Raw genomic sequence first — 26,881 nt, forward strand, 5'->3', positions numbered from 1 at the left:
TAGTGGTATTGTTGGGTCAAAGTATATGCAAAGTTTTCTAATCCTTTGGGTGTAGGTTTGAAATTGTTCTCCAGAATGGTTGAATCAGTTCACAACTCCACCAGCAGAGTCCAATTTTTCCACATCTCCAACATTTTTCAATTTCCTTTTCTGTCATTTTAGTCAGTCTTCTAGATATAAGGTAGTACCTCAGAAATGTTTGAATTTATATTTCTCTAATCAATAGTGATTTTAACATGACTATAGATTGCTTTGATTTTTTTCTTCTGAAAACTGCCTGTTCGTATCCTTTGTCCATGTATCAATTGAGGAATGACATTCTTATATACTTGACTCAGTTCTCTACATGTTTGAAAAATGAAGCCTTTGTCAGAGAAACTTGCTATTCAATTTTCCCTCATTTTCTGCTTTCCTTCTACTCTTGACTGCATTGGTTTTGTCTGTGCAAAAACTTATTAATTTAATATAATCGAAATAATAAATTTTATATACTTCAATGCTCTTTATCTCTCATTTAGTCATAAATTATCAAGAAAGATCTTGACAGAAGGATCTAGAACATTGAACTGAATCTAGTAAGATAAAATTCAGTAAGGATAAATATAGTTTTATACTTGGGTACTAATAAATCAATTTCACAAGTCCAATTTGGGAAGAGGCATAGTTGGATAGCAGTTGTTCTACATGTAAGCAATCAAGACGGTGAGAAACCTTTATTTCGAGCTTTATGAGGATTAGTCAGAAGATCTGGAACTGGGTAAGTTTAACCTGAAGAAAAGACTCAGGGAAGACATTATAGCTTTCTTTAATTATATAAAGGGTTCTTATATGGAGAAGAGATTATACTTGTCTGATTTGGTCCTAGTAGGCAGAAAAAAGAACAATGGTTGGAAGCAGCAAAAAAAAAAAAAAAAAAAAAAAAAAAAAAAAAAAAAAGTACATTTAGGCTTGATGCCAGAGGAAAAGAAAATTTCCCATTAATCAGACAAAGTAAGGTAGCAAACACTTCTTAAGCATTTATGATCACTGTGGTAATTAAAACTGTTCAAAAGTAAAATGGGCTACATCAAATAACAGTAACATTCCCTCTCTTCAAAGACGAGGCTGAGTGGTCACTTGTCATTTATGTTATACTAGAACTTCTTTTTAAATATAGTTTGAATGATATCCTTTCCAACTCTCAAATTCTGTGATTCTATGTTCTTTACATCTACTAGAGAAAGGTCTTTGGGGTACTAAAACCAGATTTCAGATACAATTAAATTCCAATTTTTTTAAAAAAATTTTTTTTAAATTACAATTTTTAAAAACCAGAATTCACTGGATACAAGTAAGGAAAAATCAAAAGTTCAATTAATCTAGACCAGTGATGGACAACCTTTTGAGCTTGGTGTGTCAAAATTTGCCAAAAAAACGAGCATAACTCGGGTGATGTGTCACTTTGAGGAAAAAAAAACATAATTTTGCAGTATTTTTAGTTTAAATAACAAAAATGTATAATTGTAATATATAACTGTATTTAATAAACCAAAATAGGTAAATTAAAATAGGTAGAATTGTCATCTATAGCACACAGAGTGTCTACACTACACTACAGCAAATGTTTCATCCTTGGCATGCAACCCCATACTTCTCTGTATGCAGCCACATGTGGCCATGTGTCATTGAAAATGGCTACATGTGTCAGTGCTGACACGTGTGTCATAGGTTTGCCATCACCAACCTAGACATAACATAACTAAATGCACTTCAAAACCACAATGGCAAATAAAGAATATTATAAGTAGTCAGGAAGCAGGGGACTTATGACAAAGAATGCTATCCACCTCCAGAGAAAGAACCGTTGGAATCAGTATGCAGATGAAAACATATTTTTCACCTGTTTATTTGGGTTTCTGTCTTTCAGTTCTGGTTTTATGATTACTCACTTAAAAATGAACAATATGGAGAGGGCAGCTGGGTAGCTCAGTGGATTGAGAGCGAGGCCTAGAGATGGGAGGTCCTAGGTTCAAATCTGACCTCAGACACTTCCCAGCTGTGTGACTCTGGGCAAGTCACTTGACCCCCATTGCCTACCCCACTATTGTTCCTATTCACTATTTTTTTTTATTTTTAAACCCTTAACTTCTGTGTATTGACTTATAGGTGGAAGAGTGGTAAGGGTAGGCAATGGGGGTCAAGTGACTTGCCCAGGGTCACACAGCTGGGAAGTGTCTGAGGCTGGATTTGAACCTAGGACCTCCCATCTCTAGGCCTGGCTCTCAATCCACTGAGCTACCCAGCTGCTCCCCCTATTCACTATTGATCTCTAAGGCATATTCAGAATTCTCTTTTTTCACTGAAGATTTTTGGTTCATTGTCCTCTATAGTATAATATTTTTCAATATATCATGATCTTTTTATGAATTTTTTATTCATATGTTCTTCTGTCTTTGTGAATCTCATTGTTGCCTTCTCTGCTTCAGCTAGATTTATAACTTTCCTTTTTCTCTTGAGCATTTAAAAAAACTTTTTCTTGTATTCTCATTAGCTTGTCTATGACTTCCTTCCTTGTTCTTTTACTACTTTCCCTTCCACTGCTGCACAGATTCTCAGGCCTGTTTATTTGGAGAAAGGCGGAAGGATCCAGCTGGTTCCCTTTCCAAATTAAACTTTACAGGGAGAAAACTATCCCTAGGCATATTTCTAGTTCTCTTTTTCTTGGGCACAGAAGATCTTTCTAGTCTGACCAGCTCTGTACCCCCACATCTTTCTCCTAACTGCTCTAGTAATTGCATACTTTGCATAACTGACAGCATAAATGTTTTCTACTTCTTATTTTCTCTGTGTGTGTGGGATTCAGACTGTCACTGTTCTGAAAGACTGAGTCAGTTGGCCCCTAAATTAAACTCACACAGGCCTCAAGTGTTGTTTATGTTGACTGTACCTGACATGGGATAAGCTAGGGGAGGAGGACAATGAATGGGATCTTAAGTGTTTTATCCTTAAGAGATAGTTTGTCCAGACCTATATGGACTAAAGTACTCAACAATATTCTGCTTCTAGAAGGGGTTTCTTTTCTTATATTCATTGGTTCATGAACGAACTGCAATCCAGTAATTGCCAAAGTTATGACTCATGGGGCAGCTAGGTGGATCAGTGGATAAAGAACCAGGTCCAGAGATGGGAGGTACTGGGATCAAATTTGGCCTTGGGAGCACCTAGGTGGATTAGTAGTTTGAGGGGGGAGATCCTGGGTTCAAATCTGACCTTCCTACTTGTGTGATCCTGGGCAAGTCACTTAGTCCCCATTGCCTAGCCCTCACTGCTCTTCTGCCTTGGAACCAATACACAGTATTGATTCTAGGATGGAAAGCAAGAGTTTAGGAAAGAGAGAGAAAAATCTTCAATATACAGTATGTCTTGAATATGGGACAGGTAGCTTATTACTGCTTACAAAAAAAAGTGCTAAACATTTAAAAATATCAGTTTGTGTCAATTTCATATATTGAGAAGAATTCTAGAAGGAAATGAGGGTACTAGTTATTAAGATAAGCCATTACTACTTGTTTCAATGTCTTGAAATGAAAAAATTGTGATATTTGCAGAATGAATAGAACATAATTCAGTAACTTTGCAGGAAAACACACCCAAGTTTGTAGCAAAACTTGCCCCAAGAATGGGAGGCTCAAAACTCTGTTCAATCCAGAAGCATGAAAGAATTTTATTTAAAAAAGGAGAAGTTTTTAAGACGGTATAATAGCCTAGGCTGGTGAACTGGCCAAGGGGCTAATAGAATAGTCTCGGAACTGGTAGTTTCCTAAGAGGTAGTTCAAGATTTGCATATTTATTGAGGGTCTAGCAGCTTGTCATCCACCTCTTATTCTAGGAAAATTTGTCTTTTCCCAGAATAGTCTGCCCCTGGATGTCATCAGGCATTCCAGACAGAAAATCCCAGAAAATGGGAGCTGAGAAGATGGGTCCAAATCCAGGATGAGTCTGATGCATCATAGGTGAACTTGAGGACACCAAAAAGTGAATAAGGAGCATATACAGGTTTAGGGGATTCCCCATGACTACTAGAGTCCTTAGTGTATATGTCCCTTGTTTTTCCCCATTGTCTCACCTGCCATCATTTGTCAGTGTAAGAGAGGTCTCACTACCCTTCCGGAATGCCCTCATCAAAGATGATTAATAATACCTAACAGTTCAGAACTAAGGTAAATACAGAACAACATAAGTGATTAATAATGCACAAGAGCACAAAGCTGGTGTACAGAACAGAACAGTACAAAACCAGTACCTATGATTAATAATACAGAATGGTTAACCAATTAATAATGCAGATTTGGCAATTTATGCTTGACTAATGCTGAAACTACAGATTTTGAATAATGTTAACTGCTAAGAAATATATTTCAGATCATGAGGGTCCCATTTCTATCACTGCCCATCACTGCCACTGCCCACCTCCATCAACTTCATTTATAAGTAGCTGGGAGTTTAATATTTAAGCCTCATCAGGAGATCAATTAGTTTTTCAAGATTGCTAATTATCCATTTTATACTTTCTCTTGGCACTGTACTGTCCAATCATATTTGTGTTCTGGCAACATGGACCAAGTTTGAGCCAGTTCTTATGTTAGTGGCCAATACACAGAAGTTAAGGGTTTAAAAAAAAAGAAGAAGACCTGGAACTTGAGCCTGTACTTAAAGGATGGTTATTCAACGAGAAAGAAAAAATAAAAACAATCTTCCAAGGCCCATCTCCACCCCTCAACCACTGGAAATACTTTCTATATATCTCATATTTAGTTATCTGTGTAAATGGCATATTCCCACTCTGAGGTTTGAGTTTATACCTTAAGAGTCTCTGTTATTGTTATGGGCAAGAAGGAATTAACTTTGAGTTTAATTCTCTTGCCCTGTAATAATACAGTCTCCTCTGATTTTTATCCCTCATATCTGGGTTAGAAAATCTTTGTATAGCTGGTGGACCATCTCTTTTCCTCAGCCTTCGTCTAAGAGAATATCCATCAGTTCTCTCCATCTGCTTGTTAGAAAGTCCAACTCCCTCTCCTATGGTGGTTGTGATGAATATTCCTATAGGGCTCCCTCCATTCCCCAGGCTCTTTTGTAAACAGGGAAGTTGACAGTCTCCCAATAACTTTATATGGGTGAGTTATTTATCGGTCAGCTAACTTGTGAGACCATTGAATGTGAGGTTTCTCAACAGAACTCTGTCTCCTTGTTGAAGGTCTTTAATACCATATTTTAACATCATAATATCTTTTGTTTCTTGTCTCAGATTTTCTGAGCTGAAGCTGCAGCTAGTTTTTGTATTGTTGGTAATTCTATTTTTTTTTCACTCTTACCTTCTGTCCTAGAATTTATACTAAATATCAATCAATTCTTCTAAGGCAGAAGAGTGGTAAGAGCTAGGCAATTGAGGTTAAGTGACTTGTGCAGAGTCACACATCGATGAAGTAAGTATCTGAGACCCAGATTTGAACCTCTTGTCTCCAGGTCTGGCTCTATATATACTGAGCCACCTAACTGCCCCTGGTAGTTTGTTTTTTTTTTTTTTAACATTTATTAATATTCATTTTTAACATGGTTACATGATTCATGCTCCACCTTTCCCCTTCACCCCCCGCACTCCCCCCACCCATGGCCGATGCACATTTCCACTAGTTTTCTCTTGTGTCCTTGATCAAGACCAATTTCCAAATTGTTGGTAGTTGCATTGGTGTGGTAGTTTCGAGTCCATACCCTCAATCATGTCCACCCCGACCCATGCGTTCAAGCAGTTGTTTTTCTTATATGTTTCCTCTCCTGCAGTCCTTCCTCTGAATGTGGGTAGCTTTCTTTACCATAAATCCCTCAGAATTGTCCTGGGTCATTGTATTGCTGCTGGTACAGAGGTCCATTACATTCAATTTTACCACAGTATATCAGTCTCTGTGTACAATGTTCTTCTGGCTCTGCTCCTTTCGCTCTGCATCAGTTCCCGGAGGTCTCTCCAGTTCGCCTGGAACTTCTCCAGTTTATTATTCCTTTTAGCACAATAGTATTCCATCACCCGCATATACCACAGTTTGTTCAGCCATTCCCCAATTGAAGGACATACCCTCCTTTTCCAATTTGTTGCCACCACAAAAAGCGCAGCTATGAATATTTTCGTACAAGTCTGTTTATCTATGATCTCTTTGGGGTACAAACCCAACAATGGTATGGCTGGATCAAAGGGCAGGCATTCTTTTATAGCCCTTTGAGCATGATTCCAAATTGCCAGCCAGAATGGCTGGATCAGTTCACAGCTCCACCAGCAATGCATTGATGTCCCAATTTTGCCACATCCCCTCCAACATTCATTACTCTCCCCTTCTTTCATTTTAGCCAATCTGCTAGGTGTGAGGTGATACCTCAGAGTTGTTTTGATTTGCATTTCTCTAATTATTAGAGATTTGGAACACTTTCTCATGTGCTTATTGATACTTTTGATTTCTTTACCTGAAAATTGCCTATTCATGTCTCTTGCCCATTTATCAATTGGGGAATGGCTTGATGTTTTATACAATTGCTTTAACTCCTTGTATATTTGAGTGATTAGACCCCTGTCAGAGTTTTTCGTTATAAAGATTTTTTCCCAATTTGTTGTTTCCCTTCTGATTTTGACTACATTGTTTTTGTTTGTACAAAAACTTTTTAGTTTAATATAATCAAAACCATTTAATTTACATTTTGTAATTTTCTCTAACTCTTACTTGGTTTTAAAGTCTTTCCTTTCCCAGAGATCTGACAAGTATACTATTCTGTGTTCACCTGGTAGTTTTTTGTTTTTGTTTTTGTTTTTTTCAGTTTCCTTTTTCAGTCTCTCCTTCAACTAAGACACATACTGAATATGAGAGCTTTCAGCACTTCCTTCATCTGACTTGGCTTCCAGATCAGTTGTGGACAAACAAGGCAATAATGATACTAAGGGTTAGCTAATATCGACTACTAGCTCAAGTAGGAGTAGGAAGACCAGTTAGTGACCAGAGAACCAGGGCTATGGGACTTGTCACTAGGCTAAGTTATGATGTTACAGGTAAACCTGAAAATATAATTACAAATGTATCTAGGCAACAATATTAAAGATTGCCCATGTGAAAAGTATCTTACAGGTAATTGCATGTTTACTCTTTTACATATGAATTACTACATTTGAATATTTTTTCTTAATTGGCTGTTCTGTTCTCTTGGCTGTTTTTTGTTATGTTGAATGTCTAATTGTTTTCTGCATATGCTGGTGCTTATATTGAAATTGTAATATATATCTACTGATAGCATTATTGTTGCAGCTAGCTAGGTTTACTTAGCCATGCTTCTTGCTTTTGAGTGACTACTGCCTACGATGCTACACATGTGCTTCTCCAATGTCCATGCATTATTTTCTGTATATAGTGAGGCATGTGCCACTGCAGCATTCTCCCAGATGATGCTCTGTGTTGTGCCATATCTACTACATGTGCTATCAGTGTGCATTTACTTTATTTCAATTTCAATGGTATTAAAGACTGGTTACCTGTGACACCAGGGAAATCACCCCTGTTGTTTTAAAGCACTGAGGCTTGTGTATATACTTTATAGTTAACAGCCTTTGGACTTGCCCCACCTGATATTTACAAGGGACTGCAAAGAGTTTCACCTTAGGGGAGGAATTTACCAATTTACCCCAAGTTCCAAAGTTCATTGGTACGAGATTCTCTTTTCATTGGTAGAGATCAATGCCTCCCCATCTGTATGAGGGATAAGGTAGAGATAGAGAGATCAGGAGAGAGGAGAGCTCTCTCTCTTTAGTCTCCTCAAGTCTCTATAGTCTTTTGAGGGTCTCTTGACTCTCCAGGTCTCTTGAATTTTCTTCAGGTGTTGCTGTCAAAAGACATTTTTGGTTTCTAGCTACAAGAGAGAAGATGGATGATGCTAACCCAATGTCAGGTTGCTGAAAGAAGAATGAGACTTTGAGAAGAAGCTGACATGAGAGGAACTGGTAGTCTCCTTCAAGTCCCCATTTCCAGCTTGCTATACTAAAAATTTCAGGAAATTCCCCCTTGGATAAGGTTAGGGATTCTATCTTGATTGAGCTGCTTTATTCCATTCCCAATGGGAGACTTCTGTATTGTTTGGTATATATCTCATATGTATATTTTCTCTGACTTCTATTTTGCTGTGAACTCAGATTAGTGTATTTCTTTTGCTATTGACAAAAAAAAATGAATGAATAAATGTTATATCCTACTTTCTCCTGGTAGAATATAAGCTTCTTGCGAATTTTGTTTTTTTAGTTCTATCTAGATTTTGCCTGCATGGTGAGTAGTACATACTTGGTGAATCAAGGTGGAGGTCTAGAAGAAACCCCAGATTTCTGAGCTTTGTTCTAGGGGGCTGGTAGGAGTAACATAGGAGATGGGAAAGAATTGCTTCCAAAAAAAAATAGAGTTTATTCATACTTCTGGGGAAATAGAAGGCTTATCCCTTCCCAGTTAGTCTTCTTTAATATATTCCATTAAAATATTTCTATTAAAGTGGATTTTGTTTGTTTGGTTTGGTTTTAGCAGAGAGCTGTGCTTCAGGAGGAATTAAATGCAAGAAGGTAAGGGAATCAGAAAACTTTCACAGTAGTCCCAGCAAAAGTCAATAAAGAGAGGTAGCAGGAATAAGGACTTGGAATGACAGAAATTGATGTGAGTGGGATAAAAAACAAGTGAGGCATCACTTCTCAAAAAGAAAGGCATCCAGCACACACAAAAATTCCCTGACTTTTAGTTGCTTAGGCCATTTTCCTTTGTGCTATGACAGACACTCTGGTGACCTGATAAAAGATGTTCCCATTAAAATACATGTGTGGCATTCCAGAAGACGAAGGGAATCGCAGATACAAGGTTGGAAGGGACCTCTGAGATCACATATTGGGAATTCTTAACCTGAAGTCCATAAACCCTAGAGTTCCACAGATGGATTCCAGGGATCCAACCCCTGCCCCCCCCCACACAAAACAAAGAACCTCTCCCCTCATGAATTTTCACTAGTATTTAATTGAAATTTGGTTTATCCCTTCAAGTATGTTTAACCCAAGCCTCAAAGCCCAACATACTTCCTATATGTGACATATATTTTTTGTAGGCACAAATATTTTGCGGCTCCAAATCTCTGAGCTTCACTCGAAAAAACATTTTTTTTCCCATATTTCCCTCGTTTCTCAACTACCTCAAAGATTCTTTCACACACGGGGAATTCCTACACAACCCCTCCCCCAGCTGTTTTCTTGACCAATGAAATGCGCAGTTCCTCTCTCCAAGGCGAGTGACGCGAGCAGGATCGCCCGGAAAAGAAGCCAGCTCCCGCTAGTTGGGTGACACTCTTCGAAGATCTGCAAGTAGTCAGTCACGTCCTCGCTTCTCTTCCTTACACTAGTGGGGCGAAGGCTGCTCTCCCGAACGCGAGTGAGGAGCGGACTACTCGACTGAACACGAGTGGGGCGCAGGCTACTTCACGGAATGCGAGTGGTAGGCTCAGGCTACTCCACTGAACGCGAATAGGACTCGGACTACTCTAGCAAGTGACAATGGGGCACCGGCTACTCTGCTTGGACGGAATCGAACGCAATCGGGCCGGGCATCACCTGGAGCAGAGGAACCTCGGGATCGAAACTTCATTCCAGAGACGGGAGGTACACCTGGCACTGCGCCTTGTGTCCTGCGCCGGTCTCAGCCGGTTGTCCCCGTGCCTGGTGAGTCAGCCAACCCTCCCCCTCCTCCTTTCCTTGGGCAGCTCGCCCGGTGCGCGGCCGAGTTCACTGTGTCGGAGTAGGCTGGTGGAGGGAGGTGCCGGGCTAGCGAGAAATGCCCCAAATTGCTTTCCTTTCTCTTCTCCGAGTGTAACTGGGCCGTTATCCTCTTCTTTCCATCTCGGGCAAGTCCAGGCATAACGCCCTCTGAGCTCGCAGAGGAGACTAGAGAGCCAGGCATACAGTGACCGAAACCCTTGTTAGCCTTTGTAGGGAAGATGGAGAAAAGAGGAGAATCCTCTCTCGGGACTCTTGAGCGGAAAAGTGTGGAAGGAAAAGTCATGATTTTGGAGCCCCATCTGAGTCCCAGTCTCTTCACCTGTAAAATGAAAGGGTGCAGCTAAGATGACAACTTAAGTCCTTTACAGCCCCAGGTCTGTGCTGCTCTTTCCTCGGAGGCTTCGAGAGAGGGAGCAGCTCCTTAATTCTTAGGATGGTGTCAACTTCTTGACTCACCACTTACTTCTTCCTCCCCCCCCCCTCCCCCCATTCCCAATCTCTACCTCCCCACTCCCCCCAGTCTTGAAGGCTTGCAGCTTTTCATTTGAAAGCCAATGGAAATGCCTTGACAACTGACCTCAGATTTCTTAATCTTTGGGGTGTGAACGACTGAGGGAATGAGTCAGTGAGTGGAAAAAGTGCCTTTTATGAACTCTTCGCTCGTACTCTGGGAAACCTACCGCAAAATGAAATTGGCACACGATTACTCAGGGAAACCAAAAAATGGCCAAGTGCTGAACAGAACGCTTTCCCTGCCAGGGGAGAGCATTTTTCATAAGGTCGAAGGTTCCTTCGACCAAAAACTGCCCATTCATATCATTTGGCCATTTATCACTTACAGAATGGATCACATTGTCATACATTTGATTAAGTTCCCCATGGGAGACCTCTGTCACAGAAACTGCCTATAAAATTCCCCCTCAAATGTCTGCTTTCCTTTTGATCTTGGCTGTATTCGTTTTATTTATCCAAACACTTTTAATTTAATGTAATCAAACATTTCTATTTTACATCCCACAATGTTTTCTATCTCTTATTTCTTCATAAAATCTTTTCTTATCTATAAATCTGATAGACAATGTGTTCCATATTCCAAAATTTCAAGACCTGTATTTAAATCATGCTCCCTGACACCTAATAATTGTATGATTTTAGGCAAGTTCCTTGAAGATTTCGGAGTAGTAATCCTCCGTAAAATGGGGATAGTAATACTGTACTTACTTCCAGGGGTGGTTTGTTGTGGTTGCCGCCTGTGTCTGCTTACTGGATTGATTTTTGTTGTTTTACTGGTGGTGTTTCTGAGGTGTAAGGCACTGTTTCCGAGGAGCTTCCTTTATCGTTGCTGATCAGCACCTTGCAATTAATCAACCAAACGCCTTTTATTAAATACTTACCAGCTGCCGGTGCTAAGCCTTGCGGATTCGAAGAAAGGCATAATTGCTGTCTTTTTCCTCTAGGCGCCCACATTTGAATGGGGAGACAACACATAAATACCAACGTATAGATAAGATATTTAAATGTGCGTATGTACATTTACACTGAGTATATTACGAGGGTAATTAATCTCTGAAGGAAAGCACTTGCAGCCTCGGGGGATTGGGAAAGGCCTCCTGCGGTAGGCATGATTTGAGTCCTCTCTAAGGAAGTCTGGAAAGCCAATGACACAAAACTATTTTGATGCTGATGAGGCACAGACCATTCAAAGGTAGAGAAATGGAAGGAGTCTTATAGGGTTAGCAATTAGGACTGTGTGTTAAGGTGAGCAAAGTGTTAAGAATACTAGACAGGTAGGAAGGGGCCAGATTGTGAAGGACTTTAAATCCTAAATAAAAGATTTCATATTTTATCTTGGATATAGGGAGCAACGGTGGATAAAGCACTGGGGCTGGAATTCAGGAAGACCCATGGTCAAATGTTGCCTTAGACAATCATTAGCTCTGTGACTCTAGGCAAGTCATTTAACCTCTGATTGCCTCTATTTTCTTAAGTGTAAAATGGAGATAACAATAACACCTATGTCCTAGGGTTGTTTTAAATATCAAATGAAATAATATTTGTAATATGTAGTGCCTGGCATATAGTAGATCTTTAATAAAGGCTTCCCCTTTCCTGATATGGTCAGATCTTTGGCAGGTGAGTAGGGGATGGATTGGAGTGGAGAGAGATTTGAAGCAGAGGGCCTGGTTAGGAAACTATTATAGTAGTCTCAGGAGAGAGGTAATGGAGGCCTGCACTAGGACAGTGGCTGTGTGAGTAGAGAGAACAGAATATATATGTTGGTGCAAAGGGAGAAATGACCCAAAGATGGGACAGGTGAGACTGTGGAAAGTGAGGCGTCTAGGTTGCCTCTCCTGGCAGTTGGGGTGGGGGGTGGTGGGCCTTGACAGTAGTAGGAAAATCAGGAAGCTAGGAAAATCACACAGCTGGTATATGTTAGAGGTAGCATTTGAACCCTTTTCCTCCAAAGCTAGCTGTCATGCTGTCTCTCTCTGGGTTGAAATGAATCTCAGAGGAGATTACAGATACAAAGGACTTTGGAAACCTTAAATGGACACATATTTCAGAGATTATTATTATTACCACTTATAATATTCAATACCACTTAGTATATGCAATGATCTTATTTAGAGGCTCCTTAGAAGGCAACGTGTTGTAGTGGGCCAGCTAGATGTCCCAGTAGGAAGAATACCAGGCTGGGAAGAAGGAAGGCTCATTCTGAGGTCAAATCTGGCCTCAGACTCTTACTACCTGTTTGATACCAAGGAAGTCACTTTACCCTGTTTACCTCAGTTTCCTCATTTATGAAATGAGTTGGCGAAGGAAATGTCAAACCACTTCAGTATCTTGGCCATAAAAATCACAAATTGGGGTCATAGAGAGTGGAACCATTATAAGCAACAATCGTTTTTTGGTTGTTTGGGGTTTTTTGCTACCTTCTAATTCAAGCCCTCGGGAGAACAATCAGTAATTTAGTTTTAAAGCCCCAACAGTCTCCTTTATGTATATGTCTATAGGATGAACTTGATTTAATTAATAGCAGGAAAGTAAATAACTCAGTAATACCTCATCTTGGAAAAGAGTGACAAAAGAAGGTGAGTTCAAATTCCAACTTTTGAAACTTACTAAAATGAGGAGTTTGAACTAGAAGAGCTCACAGGTCCCTTCTACTTCATGATCTTGTGATCTTAGAGCCCCAGGTAAAGACAGACTCCTTTCTTACCTGTAAAGTGCTATCTTGAGCTGTGTTGTGCTGGTAAATGTTTAACAGCTGGCCTTTCTGAAAGGAAAAATATATGCAGGACACAACTTTTTAATCTTCATTTATTAATATTTTCTTCATCCTTTTCTTAAGTTTAGGCGATCAATCAACAATAAATCAAGCCCTGATTTGTAGCATTAGCTCTGATTTTTAAGGTGTGAATATCTGAAGAGTGTAAGATGACTAGAGGAAAGGAACTGTTCCCCTAAGTTGGAGAAAAATGGAACTAGAGAAAATAAACGAGGAATCTTTCCAGGATAAGGAAATAGAAGAACTAAAAAGCTCAAATCTAAAAAATAACTAAAATAAATTTAGAGTTGGATTAAAAATAATAAAATTAGTTCAGAAGTATTATAAAAAACTTAGTTATAATTTCTGAAACTGATGGATAATAGGGGGACAAACCACTCCAGGGGAGGTACCTACAGTCTCTTCTGGTGAATGAGTCAGTGTACAAGTAGGTATTTTGCAACTTCTGGGTACACTGCTGAAATGTTCCTCTGAGTTTCAGAGTAGCTATCTAAGCAGCTAGTGTATATCATTTAAGACTTCCAGAGGCAGCTATACTGGAGGTAGTTTGCCAGTTTGTTTCCTGACCCATCTCTATTTAGAGGAAGTGAAATTGATGCAAATGAATTAAGCAACAATCTTGCCATATTCTGCCCTTGTGAAACCACAGTTTTCTGTTTTCAGCTCTAGGCTTTAGATTTTAGAAAGGATTGAAAATCTAGAGACTGTCCAGTGAAGGGTGATAAAAGAAACCTTAAGATGTCATCTGAAAATAGGTTAAAGGAGCATTTATTGTCCTGGAAAAGAGAAGATTTAGAGAGAGTGAAGGGATGGAATTTTACAATTGTCTTCAAGCATTTTAAAGTTTGGGGGTTTTTTGGCTGTTACTTAGCATTATTGATTCATATTGAGATTTTTATCCATTAATATCCCTACGAGGTTGCCAAACAAATTGGCATCTAGTCATATGAACCTTGTCTTTTACTGGGGAATTTTTTTCTTTTAGAACCAAATATAGGACTTTTCATTTATTCATATTTCATTTTAATAGACCCTTTTAAACTCTAGCACTGTGATCCAAGCATGTTAACTCCTCCGTCCTAGTTTTGTATAATGTGCGAATTTGACAAATTTACTATCTGTTCCTTTTTTCTCGAACCTAGTCACTGATTTTTAAAAACTGTTAAAAAGCAATGGCCCCTTCTGGTCTTCTTGCCTGCTCAGCTGTGTGGATTCAATTCCAGAAATATCTCTTCAAGTACAGAACACTGCCAGAATACTATGTAAGGACCACTGAGGGAGATACAAAGTTTGGCTCTGTTTCTCATGAAACATTCTAATAGGGAGATATAATTCCTACAGATATAACATAAGAGAATAATAAGATAGACTTTAAAGGATGACTCAGACTTCAACAGGAAGGGGAATGGTATTTCAGACACAAAAAAACAACGCAAATATTATGAGTTATAGAGGCTGAAAAGTGCCTTGGAAAGTACCTAAGTCCCACCTCACTTAGATAGTTCCATCTTCTTTTATTCTAAACTCATCAGGCAATGAGGTTAGAGACTGTCAGGTGGGCTAGGGATAGACCAGAAGAAAAGTGTTCTGTTCATGCTGAGGTAGCATGAGGTAATAGAAATAGCCCCTGCTTTGGAGTTAGAAGACCTTCATCCCTCACCTATTCCTACCACTTTTTGACATTTGCCAAGTCACTTATTATGTACGTCCTATGGCTAAGACACTAGTATTCTACCTTAGGTAGCTTATACTATGCTGGGCTAGGTTGAGGAAGGAGGTGATGTTCCATCTGCTCACAAGATAAGCAAATATAAAGTAATTTTAGGAAAGAGTGTGCATTAATAACATGTAACCTGGAAAGTCTTCATGATTGAGGTTGTACCTGAACATAGAGAGGGATTCTAAGCCTCAGGGATGAGGTTGGAATGTCTTCCAGTTATTTCATCTGTCTAAATGTGTTTCCTTATCTCTATGATTGGGATAATGATAATAGTCTAAATTGCTCTTCTGGTTTTCTTCGCTTGGTTTCAATTCATACACCTTTTTCTATGGCTTTTTTTTTTTAAACCCTTACCTTCTGCCTTAGAATCAATACTGTATATTGGTTCCAAGGCAGAAAAGTGGTAAGGGCTAGGCAACAGGGGGTAAGTAACTTGCCCAGGGTCACACAGTTAGGAAGTTTCTGAGGCCAAATTTGAACCTAGGACCTCCTGTCTCTCAATCCACTTAGCCACCCAGCTGCCCCCTTTCAATGGCTTTTGAAGTCATTTTCCCCCTTGTTTTGTCCAACACAAAAGCATTTTATTACATCCATATGCCACAATTTGTTCAGTCATTCCCCAATTGTTGGGCATTGCCTTAGTTGTTGTTTTTTTTTGTTTTTGTTTTTTTTTTGCTTTCATAAAAAGAGCTGCTATTTTTTTAAGTACAGGGTTTTTTAAAAAAAGTATAGGATTTTTTTTTTATCGAGGACATAAGCTCAGCAAATGATATTGTTACTGTTTAGAACTTTTTGCACATAATTAAAAATTGCCTTCCAGAATGGTTGGGCCCATTCACAGTCTCACCAATGTCCCATTTTTCTGTGGCCTCTCCAATATTTGTCATTTCCCTTTTTCTGATCAACTAAATGATCAAACATGATTCCAAAACAGTAATTAAAAAAGAAAAAGTGATCATTGCCTCATGCCTGGCTGATGATTGGCTAACATATAGAATAAAAAATATGTTTTTTAAATTAAAAAATTATTTTAAGAAATATGTTCTTTGGTGTGAATAATGTAGAAATATATTTTACTTGACAATGTTTATGTGATCACAGTACTTTCTCTTCTGTCTCTTTCTCTTCCTCTCTTTTCTCACTCTCTAGGCTTCATTCTTATAAGTCTCCAGACTTTCTCTACTATGCCACAGAACTTTCTTCACCATGGAAATTCACTCCACCCCAGACTTTTCACCCTGGAAGCACACTCTGCCCCTCTGAACCCTTCGTTTGATTGTCTGATTTCTCCCAGAACATCTGTGTTAAAGACAATTCTCAAGTGACATTATTTCTACATTCCTCTCTAGACTCTACTTCTGACTTCTGGACTTTCTGCACCATTTCTTCATGGGGGTACCTTCCTTCATATTTCCGTTTTCAGCATCCTTTGATGAGGTCTTTCTTCATTAGAATATAAACTCCTAAGGCATGGATTATCTATTTTATTTCAGTTTATATTTGTATTCTCAAAGTTTAGCACTGGGCCTGGCACCTGGTAAACCCTTCTCTCCTTCTCCTCTTCCTTTGTTTTTCCCTCCCTTCCCTTGCTCTCCCCTCCTAATAATTGAAAAAAAATTAAATAGAGATAATAATACTTGTCCACATTTTGAAACTACTGTGTAAATAACACTGGGAAGAGAAGAGAATATAGGATGAATCAACAGGGACAGTTAGGTGGCTTAGTGGATAGAAAGATTGTCTAAGACAGAAGGTAAAGGTTTTTTAAAAAGGGTTTTAAAAAAAGATGAGTTTTGTACCTCTGGTAGAAATGATAAAAAAAAAAAGCTTCTTTTTGGTACTTCCTTTATGCCAAAAACTGTGTTAAGTGCTGCGAAGACAGGTCCTTCCCTTTAGGAGCTTACCTTTTAATAGGGGGAGGCAGCACACACACAGGGAAGTGATGTACAATGAGGGTATATTTTGGTTCACAAAGTTACAGGGCTGGTGAGTGAAGCCATGGGGACAGAGCAGGATTGGTTGAGATTTTGATTGCAACTAGAACACTGAGATGAGGAAGTGGGGGAAGGGGGAAGGTGGCAGGAATGAAGTAAAGTGTGATGAATGTGTCACTAGCCTAAGCTCATAATTAGTGGGATAATGAGGCAACCACCAGTCAGTATATAGGGCCTTGGGCAGGAGTTTTTGGTTTGTAAACTTGAGAGCTGGTTGTTCTATGTTCTGGAGGGTATGCTTCCTTTAGTTACCCTTTCCTGAAATGATTATTTTATTTCTTGCATAACTAATAGAGGGTAGACCGAAGTATGGTTAAAGCAAATGGGCAGTCCTCTTTTGCTTTGTCCATCTGATAGGGTGACCAGGTAGAAAGCTGGAAAGCCATCCCTTGGGAAGAGGCAGTGATTATGACTGAGTGGGAGGGGAAAATATGACTAGGCTTGATTCAGGTCTAGAGGCATCCTTCCAAGCTACAATTGGCTGGATATGCAGTCAGCTTTGTCCATTCTGCTTTGCAAAAGTCTCCTGTGCTGAAAAAGAATCAATTTCTTTCCTCAAAGGTAAAAGAAACAAAGCGTATAGGGTAAGAGTTCTGTAAAGTACCAACAAATAAAAACTACAGAGATCTTTCTGGCCGAAAATAATGTAAAAAACTTTGTTTCCAATACAGAGTAAAAATAACAATCAAAAACATAATTCCATATAAACAAAAAAGTGACTACTTTAGCCCCTCCTTTCAATAAATCCAACTGCTCAAAATAGTTCTCAGAAAAGAAAGAATTGGCCCTTCCAATGTTGTGCCAGCTCTTTGAAAGTTAAGAGTAGGGAAGGAAAAACCAAGAAAAAAGCTAGCAGTTACATCAACATGGGACCCAAGAGGGATGAAAGTAAGGTGTCAGGTTTCCTCATAAACCTCAGGTAACTTCTGAGAGCCTGGTTGCCATACATGCCTTGGCTGGGATGTGTGATTCACCTACTCAGAGTGAGTTGGGAAATCTCACTTTATGATTCAACAGAGAGACAAGGAAGGGATAAAGGAGGGCAGGAATTTCTAGGGAAAGCGTTGCTGGAGAGAAAATACTCAGATGCTGACCAAGTTGAATGTTTCCTCTTGAAGGGAAGTATGGTTACTGGGTTCATAGGTCCCCAAATACCAGAATAAAAAGAAGAGCAGACCTTGAGGTATATAGGTGGAGGAAGAGAAGAAGACTCAGAGTGGCTTGTTCTGTTTTTTCATTCCCCCTATTCTGACTTGAGCCATAGCTAAGGGGCTTCTGCCTTCTGTCCCCCAAAACTGGGAATACCTGAAGCACAAAGGATGAACAGAGAGAGTGGGAAAGGCTCAACTAAGAAGAATGAGCTGGAAAGGATATGGTATGGGGAAACCAAATGCAGAAATCACTGCTTCAGCTCTGTCTTCTACTGCTGTAGCTTGTCATCAATGGCCTTGGTTATTCTTCACAAAGAAGAACAGGATGTAATGGTCAGAATACTTTTGACCTCTCCATATTCTCTGGGGTATAGAACACTGAGATTGAAATGGCCGCCTGGCTTTTGTTCTTCTTGAGCGTCCCCTTAATAAAGCTGAGTCATAGTTCTTCCTCTCTGAGCCCAGAAGAAGGTGGGGCATCGTTTTCTTTGAGGTAGAGACGTCAGCAATGAGAGGAAGTAGGTGCCCTGGGGATACTTGGTAGCATACCAATATTCATCATGTGATTTTGCTTTTTCTGAGTAACTTCCAGCATTTGTACAAAGACCTGTCAAGCTAACCATTGAACTGAAGCTCCTATTCAAAAAAAACCTGTAAGTCAATGATACAGGAAGTTCTGGTGGACAATCCCAGGATGCTTCAGAAGGTGATCTGGGTTCAGGTCCCAGCCCATCTTCCAACTAATGACACTAAAGATTTTTCCTGCATTGCAATAGCTGAGTGTGTTCACATATTCCTGAAAGAGTGGCTGGAGAATGGTGGCAAGAGAAGATGAAGTTGGAAAATCTAAACAGACAACTCATTCCCCACCAATTCAAGAACAGTGGTTGTCATCAGAATTCTTTATACAGTGAAGGCAGAGGATGGTGGAGGGGTCTCCCCTACTATAGTACCCTGGAAAGGGGAATATAGAGAAGGAAAACAAGCCATAGCTTTTGCTCCTAGCATCCAAGGGATGCTCAAGGGAGGCCTGCTAACCTAAAGGTTCCTTTGGGCAGAGGAGGGAGATGCTTCATGTCTTAAACCCAGTACGGACTCTGGCTGGGCCAATGTATTGGTAATCAAGACTTTGAACTCCAGAAACCACACTGGACTAGCATTGGAAGTGCCAGGAGCTGGTGGGGAAATTACCTGATAATTTGGAGGCAACTAGGTACTCAGCCCTATGTTAGGCCCTCTAAGGAGTTTACAATCCAGTTGGCAAAAGCATTACAACTAGAGTTGATTGAAAAGTAAATACTGATTGGTATAAGCTCCATCAGAAAGAAAGTACAAGAGAAATTAAAAAAAGAAGAAGGTTGGGCAGGTTCAGTCAGGCTGAAGGAAAACTATTGCATAGAAGTAGGAGCTCTGAATTATCTGCTTCGAATCAAGTAAGACATTACTTCATTTTATAGAGAGGGTCTTCAATGTCCAGAGAGATTAAATCAAGTGCCCAAGGCCACAACATTGGAGAAAAGACTTGAACCCAAATCTCCTGACTCTAAGAGTAGGGTCTTATACTGTCACTTGCTAAATGAACCACGAAGAATAATTAGAAAAAGGATAAATAGTGGGAGCAAGTGGAAGGTGGACATTGTAGCTATAATGTCTTATATAAGCCCATATATATAATAATCCTTATATTTGTGTAAATGGAATTAACTCATCCTCATTCATTGTTAGACTTTAGCCATCAGAAATAATGTCACCCCACCCAACTTAGTGAGGAGGGGAAGATCAGTTACCCACACATGACAATAAGTAACAAATCAAAACAAGGGACTGCCCTTTGGGCAGTCCAAAACAGTGTTGAGGCTGCCATTTGTCCACTTGAAATTGAAGGTGGATGCAGGAAGTGACGAAAGCTGCTATCTCTTAAATATGATGGCAACTTCCTGTGGAGGTAGTTGGTGCTTTGAACTTGGTGTAGAAGGATCTTTGGTGAGACCTCAGACTTCTTCCCTCTGAATTGTCACGTGGGTAAGTTAGGCTGACTCTCCTTCTCCTCCCTTGGCGTTTCTGGAGGCTCCACCCTCAGGAGGCCTCTCTTGCCTCTAATTGTAAAAGGCCTTGTGGCTAGAAGCCTTGTTTAATGAACCTCTGTGCCCCTCTGCTGGGCCTCTAAATTTTGGTCCAGGCCAGATTTTCTCTCTCTCAATTTCCCTACCTTCAACCTTCCTAATTGTAAATAAACTTCCATAAAAGTCATCCTTAAATATCTGGTTTCCCCTCTTACATATTTTATATATATAATGATTTTATATGTAAAATTGTTTATATATATATATTTTTACTGAAACCTGTGAAATGGGTATTGCAGATATTATTGCCTTGGTGGAGAAAGTGTCTTGGTTTTCATCTTATGTAGAATAAGAGGGTTCATAATTTAATAAATTAATTTTCAATTCAGTAGAGAAAGATATAAGTATAGATAAATATATGGCTGTAGAGATATGGTCTCTTCAAGCTCTAGGTCTATACAGAGGTACATCAGCAACTTACATTCTAGCAGATTATCTGATTTATCTTGAGAGAGAGAGAGAGAGAGAGAGAGAGAGAGAGAGAGAGAGAGAGGTAGGTGATATCTATAAAGACAGAGTCAGAGGAATAACTATAGACAGATATATAAATAGGAATAGAGATGGATCTAGAGATAGATACACGGAGATAGATATGTTAAAATTGTATCTTGTTCTGGTCCCCCTGACCTTCCGTGCATCCCCACCTTCCAGTCAGTATAATAAGTTTGTAGTAGTCAATATAAAGTGGCAGTAGCAAGAAGTAAGATTGTAAAGGGGAACTCAAGGTCTTATACAAACCATTCTAAAGATCAAAGGAGCATAATTTACAAACTGTTTTATATAGTAACCAAAGTTCACATCCTAGTAATATGTGCTGAATCAACAGAAGCCATTTAGGTACCACCATCAGGGTTTTTGATCCTATGATATGTAAATCTCAGACAAGTTCAGAGCATCTGCAGTAAGATTAGCAAGAACCCAAGTAGTGATGATAATTTTGAGATGATTTCAACGTGTTAACTTAAAAGTTTTGCTGACAACTTTGAGATGATTTAGATATGAATTAGACTAACTCCAAAGTAGCATAGTCTGTCTTCTGCTGAAAATGAGACCGTAAACTCTTGATCACACCCCTAGCACTTCTCCATCTCCACTGGGTCTATGCTGCCCAGTACGCTCATCTTTAATCCATGATTACATGAATGATACTCTCTGTTTTTTGTTCTCCTCTTCATTACCCTACTACTACCTGCCTTCCTCCACCTCACATCCTGTGTTTCTATGCCTTTTGCCTCTATATCCCTCCCAGATTTTCAGTTTGTCTGTACTTTCTGTGCCTGTATGCCCGTGTGTCATCTGTGTCTTATTAAAGTGTGCCTGTCACCTCACTTCTTCTTGCCATCGTGGTCTTTCCCAGTGAGAACCCAAAGAACCCAGCTTGTCTGCCTTGTTTCATAATTAAATTAATTTTCGACTCAGTAGAGATAGATATGGGTATAAATAAGTATATGGCTATAGAAATACACACACACATATGGAGAGAGAGATAATCTATTAAAGGACTTATTAGTGCACTGTGCTGGGCACACAGTAGGCACTTAACAAGTCCTTATTCCTTTCCTGAATACAAGCAAATAAGACAACTCCTACCCTCGAGGAGTTTACATAGCACCTTCTACGGTGTGGCAAAAATTTATTAGCTGACACTCCCCAAAATAAAACCAAATCTCCAAAGCCAAAAAGAAATAGGTTTATTGAGAGAGTTCATCTCACAATAAAGCCAGACTCCAGTTAGCAACCAAAGACCTTGAGCCTTGAGAATAGCCTCTTTTTATAGCACAATTTTACAGAAGTGAGGTCATAAGTACAATGGGAGTTGACAGAACTAACTTGACCATTATCACTCATTTGGCCCATGCCATGGCCAGGGTTACTTGACCCACATTCAGTATTCAGTATGCATATTCCTCGTGCAGTGTATACTTTGCAAAGAGTCTTAGATACCTGCAAGGGTTTTTTGGATCAATAGTTGGTAAAAGAAATTACAAAAAACTTTAACAGATATATTGGACCCAGTGTGCAACTCTACTCAGGGTTGGCTCAATGTATTACACAGAGTGTACAACGGTGCTTAGTCCTGCAGATACAGTGTGTATTTTAACTCAATGTGAGTTAAGAGGTGCACACCCAAAACAGGAGAAGAATATACAGTTAGTCATCCTAATGTGAATAAGGTCAAAAGCTTGAATCAGAATAGGTATTAAAGAAGTATTACAGAATTGGGGGTATGGGAATTCATTTCCACAGCAAGAAGCCTTTCCTAGTCCCTTAATTCTAGGAACTTCTGTTTGAGATTACCTTCCATTTACCTTGCACCTCTCATTTGTATCTAATTGTTTGCATGTTGTCCCATCCATGAGAATATGAGCTCTTTAGGAGCAAGAATTGTTTTTGCCTTTCCTGATATATCCAACATTTAGCATAGTGTCTGGCACAAAATAGATGTTTAATAAATGTTTGTCTACTTGGTGAGAAGACAGCACGAAAAGAGGAGCTGAAAAGGAGGGATGCTGTACACAGTGTAATGGGTAGCATTGTTCTTTTTTTTTTTAATTAAAAATCTATTCCAAATTACATGTCAATACAATTTTTAATATTCATTTTCTTTTTTAAAAAATAGCCCTTGCCTTCTATCTTAGAATCAATACTGTGTATTATTCTAAGGCAGAAGAGCAATAAGGGCTAGGCAATGGGGGTTAAGTGACTTGCCCAGGGTCACACAGCTAGGAAGTGTCTGAGGTCAAATTTGAACCTAGGACCTCCCACCTTTAGGTCTGGCTCTCAATCCACTGCACCACGTAGCTGCCCCCTAATATTCATTTTCTAACATTTTGTAGTCTATATTCTCTCCCTCCTTCTCCTGTCCCCAAGAAGGCAGATTATATGATATAAGTTGTGCATATATAATCATATAAGACATATTTCCATGTTCTTCATGTTGTTAAGATACATATTGCTTACACTAGAGAAAAATTCGTGGAGGAAATAAAAGTGAAGAGTAGTATGTTTCAATCTGTATTCAGATTCCATCTGTACCTTCTATGGTGGTAGATTTATTTTCATCATGAGTCCCTTGGAATTGTCCTGGATCCTTGCCTTGTTGATAATGGTTGTCATTCATAGCTAATCATTATACTTTATGGCTATTACTGTATACAACCTTCTCCTTGTTCTATTCACTTCACTTTGCATCACTTCATATAAGTTTCCAAGTTTTGTTTTTTTTTGTGATCATATTGTTGTTATTTCTTAAGGCACTATTCTATTACAAGTATATACCACAACTTGTTCAGCCATTCCTCAATTAATGGACTTGCCTTCAGTTTCCACTTCTTTGCCAGGACAAAAAGAGCTCCTATAAATATTTTTTGTACAAGTAGGTCCTTTTCCCCTATCTTTGATCTCTTTGGGATACAAACTTAGTGTAATATTATTGGGTCAAAGGGTATGCACAGTTTTATGGCCCCTTAGGCATAGTTTAATTGCTTTACAGAATGCTTTATATCAGTTCACAGCTGTACCAACAATGTGTTAGTGTCCCAATTTTTCCCCATCCTGTTCAATATTTATCATTTTCCTTTTTTGCCATTTAGTCTGGTGGGTGTAAGGTTCTCAGAGTTGTTTTAATTACGCATTTTTCTAATAGTGATTTGGAGCATTTTGTCCTTTGACCACTTGTCAACTGGAGGATGTTTTGTTTTCTTTTATTTCAACTTAGTTCTCTACATATTTGAGAAATGAAGCCTTTATCGAAGAGATTTGCTACAAAGATTTTTTCCCAATTTATTGTTTGCCTTTTAGCTTTTGTTACATTGATTTTGTTTGTGCAGAAACCTATTAACTTAATGTAAACACCGTTATATATTTTACATCTTAATGCTCTCTATGTCTTGTTTTGAACTAAATTCTGCCCTTATCCATAGGCCTGACAGGTTTGTGTTCACCTGATTTGCTTATGGCATCTCCCTTTATTTCTAAATTATGTATCCATTTTGACTTCACCTTGATATATGACATGGGGTATTGGCCTAAGACTAATTTTTGCCATACTGTTTTCCAGTTTTTGCCAAATAGTGAGTTCTTTCAAAAACATGGATCTTTGGATTTGTCAGACACTAGGTTTCTATGGTCATTTACCATTGCTTATTAAGTGCCTAATCTGTTCCTTTGGTCCTCCAATCTATTTCTTAGCCAGTACCAGATTGTTTTGATGGTTGTTTCTACTTTCTAATATAGTTTGATATTTGATAAACAATACAGTTGGTTTTTTTTTAAACCCTTATCTTCCATCTTGGAGTTAATACTGTGTATTGGCTCCAAGGCAGAAGAGTGGTAAGGGCTAGGCAATGGGGGTTAAATGACTTGCCCAGGATCATATAGCTAGGAAGTGTCTGAGGCCAGATTTGAACCCAGGACCTCCTGTCTCTAGGCTTGGCTCTCAATCCACTGAGTACCCAGATGCCCCATCCAGTAGTTTTTTGTTTTTTTTTAAATTCCCTAGCATTGTTCTGGGTAAAGTAAGAGGCAAAGCTCACCAATCGGAGCCCAGGATGACTTTAGGTCTTCAAGGATCAGTGTCTTAAGTATTTTGTAGGGAGGAATTGGGATTCTGGTGGCTTGAGAGTGTGTGAGAGGCTTTGGAGATCAAGGGAGGGAGGTGGAGGCTTGGTTCTGGGCAAAAGATTAAAAGTTTACCTCTCAGAGCCCATGGTGGATCTGGGAGGCAAAGTTCAAGATGAAATGATTTTTCCAGGGCCAGTGTGTGTCAGAAGTGGAATTTGTACCCAGATCTCCATTACTCTGTGACAAGTTCTCTATCCACTCCAGGCTCCATAAGCAACTTTTGCCTGGGTTATGAGCACTAGTCTTCTGGCAAATGAATCTGTTGTTCTAGTCTTCTAAGCAGGGGAGGGAGAAAAGGTGGGTGATGTGACAATAAAGAAGCTACTGAAGCTGGGACCCAGTGATTTCCTGCCCCCTCCACTCCCCTTCATTTTCCTGCTCTCTCCCTTATAAATTAAGAATAATATGTTCTCAACTACTGCCTCATTCAATACTGTATCATGTTGTAAGGATGAATAGTGGGGGCTGAGGGTTCTTCGGACTAGCCTCAGGGTCATTTAACAAGCATAGGTAAAGGACAGGTTAGGTGCTAGACACTAAGAATGGAAAAACAAAAGCCAGACAGTTTTTGTCTTTAAGAAGCTTCCCTTCTTGGGGCAGCTGGATGAGTCAGAAAGTCAGATCTGGAGAAGGAGGTCTTGGGTTCAAATTTGGCTTCAGAAAGTTCCTAGCTATGTGATTTGGGGCAACTGCCATTGCTTAGCCCTTACCACTCTTCTGTGTTAGAACTAATATTCGTATATTAGTCATAGGACAGAAGGTGGGAGGGGGGAGAAGAAAAGAATGAGGAGAAGGAGGGGGAGAGGAAGGAGCAAGCATCAGCAGCTTATATTCTACTGGAGAGATGTAATACATATATAGGGGACCACAGCCAATGGGAAGTCAGTCAAGGAATCATGAAAAATTTGAATGGAACCACAAGACAGTAGTTTGTCACACCCTGTTATTTTTTATATTTTTTATTTTATTCATTGCTCTCTGAGCAAGATGTGGAATTGGGAATGCGAGTGCCTCATGCATGGTGGCTAGACAAATGGCAAGGTGCCAGCACTGGGCTAGACCCTAGTTCTGGTAAATGGCTAGAGAAAAAGAAAAAATCTGGGAGGATGTCAGCTAGATTTAGTAAGGAAAGATGATTATTGACTCCTCTGGTCCCAGATTATGAATTGTTTACAGGAATACCTCCCCTTTCTCATAATAGGATTCTGAAATAGATTCCTATCAGCTTGTTTGTACCTTTTCCCTCCTTTCACCTGAATAAGCTTTGGGCATTAGGGAAGGGCTGGAAAAAACTTGTTTCTAATGCTCATTTTTTACTTTGTGGATGTGTTTCCTCTGAGTCTCTCTCTCTCTTTTTTAATCATCTGTCTTGGCATTAATTCTAAGACAAAGGAATGGTCAGGCGTAGGGAATTGGGGTTAAGTGACTTGCTCCATGGTCACACAAGCTAGAAAGTGTCTGAGGCCAGATCTGAATCCCAGCACTCTGTCCACTGTGCTACTTAGCTGTGCCCTAGGCATCTTTGGCAGTTCTCTGAAGTTTCTGTATAGGAGCTGGAATAATTTTGCTACTTAGAATATTGAAGAACAATCAAGCATTTATTTATCTAACATCTCTTTTTAACATCAGATCAGGGGAGGAGGAATGTAAAAAAATACTTTCTTCTTGGAGGTGCTCAAGAGTCACACCTACAAGATAAAAAGAGCTTGGAAACAAAACCATCCTTTACTAAATCATGGCAACTTCTCTGGTTTGTTATGAGGAGGGTGAGGGATTAATGTGTCACTAGTTTGAAGTAAGTGGACTCAAGAAATGACTACCCTGTATTCTAAGATTGCAGAAATTGATATCATCCAAGGTCCTAAAAATAACTAGTATGTATATGATGTGTTAAAGTTTGAAAAGAAGATATGTGCTTTTGCACATATATATGTATTTTTATACTTTAAATTATTTTTTATTATATATTTTTTCAATTTTTAACAATTGTTTTCTGACATTTTGTGATTCAGATTCTCTCTCTCCTTCCTTACCTCCCTCCCAGAGAAGGTAAATACTTATGTAATACATATTTCCATATTCCTCATGTCATGAAAGAATACATATATTGCATGTATTTAAAAAGGTCATGAAGGAAATAAAGAAAAATGGTATGTTTTGATCTGCATTCAGA

The 26,881-nt window shown here is 39.2% G+C and overlaps 1 protein-coding gene across 1 annotated transcript in view; it reads left to right on the forward strand.

Annotated features, from left to right (window-relative positions):
• The window catches only part of TNFRSF10A (TNF receptor superfamily member 10a), an 87,464-nt gene that overhangs the window by 34,428 nt on the left and 26,155 nt on the right, over positions 1-26,881 (forward strand). Inside the window, exons 2-3 of the mRNA XM_044659526.1 lie at positions 9,436-9,520; positions 9,578-9,751. Of these exons, the coding sequence (XP_044515461.1) occupies positions 9,436-9,520; positions 9,578-9,751 (259 nt within the window). The remainder of the gene's footprint in view (positions 1-9,435; positions 9,521-9,577; positions 9,752-26,881) is intronic.

Source organism: Gracilinanus agilis, chromosome 2 (genome assembly GCF_016433145.1).
Source record: "Gracilinanus agilis isolate LMUSP501 chromosome 2, AgileGrace, whole genome shotgun sequence".
In the NCBI taxonomy this organism is placed as follows: domain Eukaryota; kingdom Metazoa; phylum Chordata; class Mammalia; order Didelphimorphia; family Didelphidae; genus Gracilinanus; species Gracilinanus agilis.